Source organism: Malus sylvestris, chromosome 8 (assembly GCF_916048215.2).
Source record: "Malus sylvestris chromosome 8, drMalSylv7.2, whole genome shotgun sequence".
NCBI lineage: Eukaryota > Viridiplantae > Streptophyta > Magnoliopsida > Rosales > Rosaceae > Malus > Malus sylvestris.
Window position 1 is genome coordinate 5,773,225 of NC_062267.1, and position 10,408 is coordinate 5,783,632.

General features: G+C 39.0%; 1 protein-coding gene across 1 annotated transcript; it reads right to left on the reverse strand.

The window, feature by feature from the left end:
* Positions 1 to 760: 760 nt before the first annotated feature.
* On the reverse strand, positions 761 to 2,365 carry LOC126631049 (zinc finger CCCH domain-containing protein 23-like). The gene has a single exon (XM_050301201.1). The coding sequence runs from the start codon at positions 2,268 to 2,270 to the stop codon at positions 1,152 to 1,154; it is 1,119 nt and encodes a 372-aa protein (XP_050157158.1). The 5' UTR covers positions 2,271 to 2,365; the 3' UTR covers positions 761 to 1,151.
* Positions 2,366 to 10,408: the final 8,043 nt, after the last annotated feature.

Genomic DNA, 10,408 nt, shown 5'->3' on the forward strand with positions numbered 1-10,408 from the left:
ACTCATTATTAGGTTGTGTAGTCTTTTTACCCCTCATAGAATCACCAGAAAATTTGGCATGACCAAAAATGTTAACAGTAAAAGATTTCAACAACCGAAAATTAAACGGTAAAAAATCGCAATATAAAATACACCAAAACATACTACAATCTCTCTTAATTTTCTTAGCAATACATACTATTTAGCGAGTTACAATTTAGTCTTCCAACTCATTATTAGGTTGTGTAGTCTTTTTAACTCATTATTAGGTTGCGTAGTCTTTTTAACTTGACGATCTCTCACACCGTCGATAAATGTCTTCCAATATGTTACGATTTATGTATAATTTGCAACACAAATAACACTATTTACACTTCAATACAGATTCACATTGTTGGTCCGTCAGTTATTCCATCAAATTTGTTTAACAGTTCTTATTAAGTTGGTTATACCGTCAAATTTGTGAACAGTTCATATTAAATTCGTTACGGTTCACGGACCATTGCTTAGGGTATAAAATCCAAATTGATTAATGAATTTACATGCATTCATTAACACAAATATAAATCTCACATTAGAATAACTAAAACTTGGGTAATGTAAATTATGTAATTTTTTTTTTCCTTAACATCACTTGAACCCGAAGAGGCTATGAAAATTTTCACCATACCAGACACAGTTAAACAAACTCATCAGCTCGGAGGATCGAACCGTATAATTGCATTCACCATACCAGACACAGTTAAATAAACTCATCAACCCGGAAGATCGAACCGTATAATTATCCGAGAAAACTTGAGATTTATTTAACGGAGAAAATACAAATATAATTATCCGAGAAAATTTGACATAACAAGCGAAAAAAGAAAAGGAAATTACAATTTCATAGACATTGATCAAATATCCAGCAGCCCCGACAAAATTCTTCTTCATTGTTTTTTTATCTGTACAAATTTGCAAAACGAAAGTTTAACTTTTTCACAGCTCCACGTCGACTATTTACGTCAAAAAGCTTCAAAATTAACCGCGCTATTCACACCAAAAGGTTCGAAGAATCAAAAGGCCACCGATTTTTACCGCACCAGCCCAGTAATAGGAATCAAAACGGAAAAACGACAAACGAGTCGACCCAGCAGACAGGGGTTTCCACGACTCCTCGTCTTCACGCACACTCACTCGCTGACTAGATCCGAAATCCAGCCCACGTCGGGAGCTGCCGTGCCCGAGTCAACTCGTCCCACTCGACCAAGAGAGTTCTCCTTACTCAGCCTCGCGTACATTCTCGCCCGGAGGTCCCTCCCGGACTCCACCCTCTCCATTGCCGGCTCCTCTTCGCACGGCTGGTCCCAGAGATCAACCGGGTTTGGTCCAACCCGACCCGTTGTGCGAGTCGGGGTCGAAGGAAGGCTGCAAAAACCGGGTCGGAACGCTGACCCACGTGGTGAGGAGCCGAATCCGGATCCCATTTGGGTCCCCCATGCAGGCGGAGAGTTCATTTTCATCTTAGCAAGCTTGAAGTTTCGCATCGAAGCAACAAGTTTGCTCACCGAGTTACGGCCGAGTTGAGGGCTGTTCGGCGACATTGGCGGCGACTCAGACGGCGGAGACAATGGAGGGGACATCAGGATCGAGGTGGGGGACGAACCAAAAGGATACGAGTCCAAAGCTCCCGACCCTTGGGTTCTCGGGCTCTGACCGGGCAGGACCCGGAGCTGTTCGGGTGTGTGGGCAAAGAAGCAGACCCGGCGGTTGCAGCGCAACCCGTCCTTGCATGGCTGGGTCCGGTACCGGGCCGGGTGGAGCCAGCACTCGAAAACACCGTGAGCGAACTCGCACGAGTCACCCTTCGGGCAGTGGCCCTTGCGGAAGTCAGGGCATGCGGCGCCGGAGTAGTGGTACTTTCTCGGGTCGCGACGCCGGGCCTTCTCGCCCGGGTGGGCGTATGGACAGTCGGTCCAATCGTGCGACCTGCCGTGCGCGCACCTCCGGACCTTGAACTCGAACATCCGGAACTGATCGCAGGAGATCGGGTTCATTGGCATGTCCGGGTCCTCAGCCAGCGAGTCAGACTCATTAGACGGGAGGTAACGATGGAGAGCGGCGAGCGAGTCGAGGAACATTGGGGAGAGCGGGGAGTAGTCTCCACAGTTGGAGGCATTGCCGTTAGAGTTACCGGAGTGAATGGGGATGGAGAAGGGTGAGGTGGGGGTATGAATAAAATGATCGTCAAGTGAGTCCCAGGGAGGAACATGGAGAGTGGGGTGAAGTCGGGTCGGTTCTCCGAGCATCATTTTCGGGTGGGGCTTTGAACCTTTCAGGCTTCGGAGCTTCTTCAGATGCGGGAGTAGTTAGTCGCTGAATCGCTCTTATATATAACCGGTTTTTAGAGAGAGAGAGAGAGAGAGAGTGAGAGGAGAGAGTGAGAGACGAGAGATTTTTAAATATGACCGGTACACGGATGGGATGATACATCACGTGTCATTAAATAAATAATGAAATATTTATGCTAGAAAGTTAATAACTTAAAATATAAAATTTCTCATCGTTACCATGTGTCACTAAACAAATAATGGGATATGTGTACTAAAATGTTAATAACTTAAAAAATAAAAAACTTCATCATTTGTATTAAAACATACCATTTGTATTCTCGTCGTAACTAAAAATTTGTCGAGAGAGAGAGTGCGAGAGGTTAAATAAGGAGGAGGATTCTCTACCCTCCTAATCTCTCTACCCTTGCATGCCCTTCTATTTGAACGGTCACAGTTAAACCACGTCAACATCTTATATTAATTTTTTATTATAAAGATAATAAAACAAAAAATAATATACAAGAAGAAATGATGGAAAGGGATGCGAATAGGAGGATAAAGAATTCTCTTCGTTAAATAATGCCAAGTAGGCCACATAGTCACATAGTGGGGATCGGATTTAACCGTGGTGGAGTTAATAATGTAACCGCGATCAATTAACTCTTGTAAAATATCTGTGGAAAGCCAATGGTTTAACCAAAAATAACTATTTTTTATAACTCCTCAACAATTGGTGGGCATCTAAACAGATATTTATTTGGTCACTTGCCAAATTCGATAAAGTTTCGATTCTCGTCGGATAATAATTTGGTACTTCGACTCATTCAACACAAAGAAACCATTTTTTTCATATAAAAAGGAGAGGATATGTGGTACTATTTTTTTACACATTTTTTAACATAGGTCTTAGTCAGTACCACACTTTAGGTTTAACCAATGAAAACAAATAAGATATTCATTTGCAGTGAAGACAATGAATGAATACAGTTTTATAAAGAAATCCTAAAATCTTTAATCCAACGATCATATAGTTTCAAATTTAGATGATTTTACTATACATGATGATTGATTGAGGGATGACGTAAAAGATATGTTGTTCAAATCGTTGAAATATATTACAAAATTATTTGTATAAAAACGTGTATAAAAAATTGTGTAAAAAAAATAGTATCATTGATCCAGCCCCTATAAAAAATAAAAGAAATATGTTTTTAATTGTTTAATTATCTAGTTATTGAGTGTGTTTTAATCTAAAAGCGTGCACAAATGGAGGATAAGCTTCATGATCAAACAAAGAGGAAGATAAGATGGAGCAAAGCTTTTGAGCAATGAAATCATGCAACATTCCAACCACTTGGATTATGACTGCATTCTATTAGTTCACTGCTACACAACTTATTCATAACAATTCTGTGGATTGTCCGATTGTGCATTCATTCCCTTCAGCTACTTGGCTTTATAAAGACTCACGGATCACGACCCTGGTTTGAGTACAATTATCACCCCGGAGTTGAACCCACACGCAGATTTCGTGATACAGGTAAGCAAAAATGTAATAATAAGGGGTGTGCTATCCACACACCCCTAATTACTTCTCCCACACCCTTTGTTAATTTATGTCCTTTGATCTTCTTCAATTCATTCGATCCGACGGCTGAAAATTAAAAGGGTGTGAGAGAAGTAAAAAGGGGTGTGTGGATATCAATTCCCAATAATAATATTTAAGCACTTACTGGTGAGTATGGTCTAGGGCTGCATTTAAAATTTAAATTAAAAAAATTAAAAAAAACAAAAAAAAACCAAATGAACCGTTTGAACCGCATCAGCGGCTTGGTTTGGTTTTTTTTTTTATTATTTTTTATATTTTTTATTTTTGGTGGTTAAATTGAACTACACCAATCTTAATCGATTTGGCAATTGGTTCCAAAAAAATTTTAGGATGTTGTTAACCGAACCGACCCGCATATATTTAATTTAATTTTAATCATAATTAATATGTGTAGTAATATAAATAGTTAGTTATTTACTAATTACCGTGTTTTCACCATATGAAAACAAAACCTGATTAGTTTAAGAGTCCCTTTGGAGAAGAATAGGGGGACCATTTGGAAAATCCATCAGCTGCTGCTTTATCTGTTCTTTCATTTGAACAATCACTTATATACGTTTTATAGCTTTTGGGAGATAAATGTGTTATGTATTTTTGTTTTCACACAAACCGAGATCCAACCCAAACCAACCCGCCCTTGTCACTAAACCAAACTGATCAGTTTTAGACCCAGCTTTATCAGTTTCGTTTGCAATTTTGATTCAACTGACTATATCGGTTTGGTTTCAATTTTGACCCAAAACCAACCCAAACCAACACATGCTCACCCTTAATATGATCCAATTAAAATTACACATATTTCTTATTTTTAAAAGTCCGAAAGAAGTTAAATAACATTGTACTATTTTCTAAAACAACAAAATATTTATTTACTAAAATATTATTTGATCAAATTTAAAAAGTGAGTATACAAAATACTCACCGGTGAGTCTCTTATTTTGACAATGGGCCACGTCTGGGTCAGTATACACTTGTCCCGGTTCGTAAATACTCGGGGCAGGGTTACGTGTAATTTGCAGACAACAAAATATGTACGGACGGCACGTGCGAGCTCCTTCAGGTTAGCACACGTGGTTGGTGGCTTGGGTGTGTCTCGAGGTGGCGGTGACCCACTTTTGTCCTCCCCCTGACAGCGGAGGCCTCCGATGGCTTACGCGCGGCAACGGAGGTGGCTCCCCGTTTGCTCTTCCTCGAGATTCTCATGATCTTGTCGAGTCAGTCGCCTTTTGAGGAGGAAAGAATTTTTACTATTTACTTTTCCCTATATGTATATAATTAAAGGGGATTATACGAGAAATATATTGAGACACATCATATTAATTTAGCATTATCAATTTTCTTACTTATAATTGTCTAAGTGAGTCTTCCAGATCTTCGAAATGATAAATTATCGTGGAAAAATAACAAGCTGGTCCTCTTGAAAGAAAAATAAAATAAAATAAAATTCTTTACTAACAAATGTTGTCATAAAAAAAATTAAACACATCCATAATTAAGCCTTAAAAACGGAACTAATTTCCACCTACTACAAATCTAGCAATGATATTACATTTAAAATTCAAATTGTTACCCTAATATTTTTATTATTAAACTAACACATATCTTTCACATGCAAAAAAATTACTTACCACTGATATGGTATGGAAGAAAATAAAAATCACCATATGAAAACTTATAGGTACGTAAATATGGATTTAGATTTCGTCTGTATCCTCACATCCTATTCGTTTATCGTACATTATACAATCAAAAGTTATTTTAATTTTTTTATTTAAATTAAACACGAATAATACTTAACGAAAATTGATCGCACGATGTACAATGAACAAATAGAATATAAGGATTCCTAAGATCCTCATTCCGTAAATATAGGTACATACAAATTGAATCTCAGTTTTTTTTGCAATGCACACCAAAAAAGTTCAATAACTGTAACGTAAAACGTAGGAAAATAAATTCCAATGACGAAAATCAAATATTGAATCTTACACCCAGTTTTAATGAGAAGTAGATGTTTTCAAGAATAATAATTTAAGGATGTTATTTATACAACTATTTTTACTTTCACGCACTCTTGTTAATTTATGTCATTTGATTTTTTTTTTCAATTCATTTGATCCGACTGCTGTAAATTGAGAGGTGTGTGTCCACACACCCCTTATTTAATTACTCTTTTATTTATTGAGGGAGAAGCCATGGCATCACATTTTTTTTCTACAATTTTTGCATACGTTTTTGTGAGCCAATCCGTCATTTATTTTAGCATTTCAAAATTGTCTATCTTTTAAACACCATTCATAGTTCAACCTTACAAAAACTTATACAAATCCAAACCATTAAGATATTCATTTTGTGGTGAAGGAAACGTACAAAGAAACCATAAACTTTTAATTCAATAGTCATGTGGTTTTATATTTGTGTAATTTCTAGTAGACATAATTTTTTTAAAAAGACCTAAAAGATAGACGACTCGGATCGTTAAATCTCTAACCGTTTATGCACTAATGTGTCAACAACCAAAATTTATTCATGCAACTATAACATTTTCTTTTATAAATTATTATTAGCACTCTAAAAATATATTTGTTGATTCCAAACTTACACTTTGAGATTAGCTTTTAAAATTTTAATAAAGATCGAATCACATGATCACAGTACCCACGCTTTCAAAGAATGTGCAAAAAAGGCAAGCTCTTAGTGTTGGATATGATGCTTGCTAATTTAACTAGGTGCATGACGGTGAATTAGTGGATAATCATTGAGTTCCATGCATTTGGTTGCCCTAATTACTTTACTTAAGGAGTTAATTATGATTTAGTGGTGGTTTATAGGAAGATAAATCTCATCGGTCCGCATTTTAATCCCTCGTGCTTAGCGAATGTCTGGTGGATATGAAACATAAGATGAGATTAACTCACTTAATAAAGCATATTGGAGCATCACTTGAATAGAGAAGGATTAATTAAAAACTAATCAAGGGATTATCTTATGGGGTTGGGCCAACGGGTTTTTGAAATTGGGCTTAACTAGCTCAAAGAAACATTTGGGCTTCTGGGTTTTAAGTGGAGAGACATGCATGCAGTCCATATTTTCACGACAAGCCCAAATCAGAAGTAAATCCCACAAGTTTGCCAAGAAAATGTCTGCACTGGGTCGGATTCAGAGCTTCTTGGGTAGAGAAATGATTCAGTAACACCATCGAAACTTTCTCGGATGCGCGTAAAAAATGTACATTTAAGTTATACATTTGAACCGTCACTTAGTATTATAGTTTAGTGATATTCATTTTTTTATAAGTAAGAGGTATCAGATTCGATTCTCTCTAAATTCTCACCAAAAGTGAATTTAGTGCACATTATTACTAGTTCATTGAGTAATATCGTTTGTTATATAAAAAAAAATTATACATTTGTACAAAAGTTATTAGGTTATTCAAACCTGACGTGATTTAGTGTAAAGTAAATACGTCACTAAATTCCAATTTTTTCATGAATTGAATTATGAATTGTAATATGAGACTCACAAACTTTTTCATTTCGTATAGTAATGCATGAAACATTAAAAATTGAAATAATTATGTCACTTAGTATTACGGTCTGGTGGTATTCCTTTTCGATTTTCAATTAGAAGTGAAAGGTCTTAGGTTCGAATCTCGTGGATTGCGAATTCGATACTAAATTAGGCTACCCATTGTTTGGCTTAGCCAAACTCCCCCTCCTTCTAATGTAAAAATATTGATGTACTAAAAAAAATAAAAATAATTTCAATATTTGTTACAAATGAATTTAACATGTCATACAAATATTGTAGACTTCAACGTAGGGCAACCCTAGGCCAATAAGGCTTCTTGCTTTGTGAGGATCAACAAGAAACATTTATCAAATGTAGCCTTACTCTTGTTTTGCAAAAATGCTATTTTCACAATTCGAACCCGTGATCTATCAGTCACAAAAAACTTTTTCATTGTGCCAAGGATCACTTTCGTTGTATACTTCATCATGTTGCGACACAATTAACACACACACACACACAGTGAAAAAATTAAAAAAATTCCATGTGTAATAATACAATTTTATTTTCATAAGGATTCGACGTGATCATGGAGTGCCGGCTGTCGACTACCTGACGCCCTCCCCCTCCTCCTTTATCCGGGCTTGGGACCGGCCATGTAAAAGACTGCCGTAAGAACTCATGAAGGACAAACCGAAAGCTTTCCCATAACTGTAGGATTACATCAAGGCTCATCCTTAAGTCCTTACCTTTTTGCGTTGGTAATGGATGAGTTAACACGACATATTCAAGATGATATTCCTTGGTGTATGCTTTTCGCAGACGATATAGTGTTGATAGATGAAACTCAGGAAGGGGTAAATGCAAAGCTTAACCTTTGGAGAGAAGTGTTGGAATCTAAAGGTCTTCGCCTAAGCCGATCAAAGACAGAATATATGGAGTGCAAGTTCAGTGCAAATGGAGGCCAAAACGAGTTAGGGGTGAGGATCGGAGATCAAGAAATACCAAAGAGCGACCGTTTTCGTTACCTAGGATCTATCTTGCAAAAGAACGGAGAATTAGATGGAGATCTCAACCATAGAATACAAGCTGGATGGATGAAGTGGAAGAGTGCATCTGGCGTGTTGTGTGACCGCCGTATGCCACTGAAGCTCAAGGGAAAATTTTATAGGACGGCAATAAGGCCGGCGATGCTGTATGGCATAGAATGTTGGGCGGTGAAACATCAACACGTACACAAAATGGGTGTAGCGGAGATGAGGATGCTTCGTTGGATGTGTGGGCACACGAGAAAGGATAAGATTAGGAATGAGGATATCCGGGGTAAAGTAGGAGTAGCCGAAATTGAAGGAAAGATGAGAGAAAATCGGTTACGGTGGTTTGGACATGTGCAAAGAAGGCCTACTGACGTTCCGATTAGAAGATGCGACTATGGGACAGAGGTTCAGGGCCGAAGGGGTAGAGGAAGACCTAGGAAAACTTTGGAAGAGACTCTAAGAAAAGACTTAGAGTACTTGGATCTAACGAAGGACATGACACAGGATCGAGCACAATGGCGTTCTAAGATTCATATAGCCGATCCCACTCAGTGACTTGGATTTTCCAAGTCTCCAACCGAGAAGTTTTCCTCACTCGGGAAATTAAGGGAACACTACCCCAACCTACATGCTCCACTCAGAAAGCTTCAACATACAAGCTTTAACAAAAGAAAATTCAAAGAACTTAGCGAAGAAGGCTTTGGTGTATTTAACACAATACGTTGAAATGAAGGAAAGCTTATTTATTGATATCCCCGATAAGCTACAAATATGTACATATACATGAGTCAAAATAAGCACACAAGAGGGAGCCTTCACAAAGGTTGCTTAGGAGAAGTCTCAGCAGTCGGTAGAGCCCCAGAAAGAGAAGGCACCGGAGGGGGATCATTTGGAGCCTCAGTACTGGACAGAACCCTAGAAGGAGGAGGCATCAGAGGTTGATCATTTGGAGCTTCATTACGCGGTACAGCCCTAGAAGACGAAGGCAATAAATGCCTTTGGAACAAACCCACAAATCTCTGATGATCAAGTAAAACCTGACCATCAGTTTCCTTCATCTGGTCAAGCTTCCTCTTCATGTTTGTAGCATAGTCATGTGCGAGCCGGTGCAACTGTTTATTCTCATGCTTGAGCCCTCTAATCTCCTGTTTGAGACTCATCACTTCAGCCGCCAATGATTCAACTTGGCGGGTTCGAGCAAATAGGCGTTGGGCCATATTAGCCACAGAACCTGCACACTGAACACTGAGAGCCAGCGAATCCTTAACAGCTAACTCATCAGACCGTTTGGAAAGTAGTCTGTTATCTTTGGGAGTGAGAAGGTTCCTGGCCACCACCGCAGCGGTCATATCATTCTTCATCACGGAATCCCCAACGGTAAGAGGACCAGTAGGGGAGACGAAGGATGGGCGCCATATGTTGTCTGGAGAAGGCGGGGCTGCCTCTTCAACAAGGTTCAAGTCAAAACGACGGTCGGAGGGGCCAGACATTTTCAAAGGTGTTGAAGAGAGAAGAGGTCGGACAAATCAAGATCTTAGAAGTGCAAGAATGAAGCTTCTACTGGTGGAGATTCAAGTGTGCTTTGGAACTTAATGCCAGCCCCTATAAAAATCTGCACTCGACGAAGCTTCAGAAATCGAAGAGGCGCCTGCTCAGAAATCGAAGAGGCGTTTGCTTTCTCAAAAGCTGGGCTGCTTAGAGATCACGAGGGTTGATCTCAGAAATCGAAGAGGCGTTTGCTTTCTCAAAAGTTGGGCTGCTCAAAGACCACGAAGGCCGATCTCAAAAATCGAAGAGGCGCTCGCTTTCTCAAAAGCTGGGCTCCCTAGAGACCACGAGGGCCGATCTCAGAAATCGAAGAGGCACCTACTTTTCCAGCCTTTTCCAGCCTTGTCAGCACCTGTCACACGCACACTCAGTTTTGCGGAAATTATGGGCATTCTGTCAAAGACTTCTGGGGA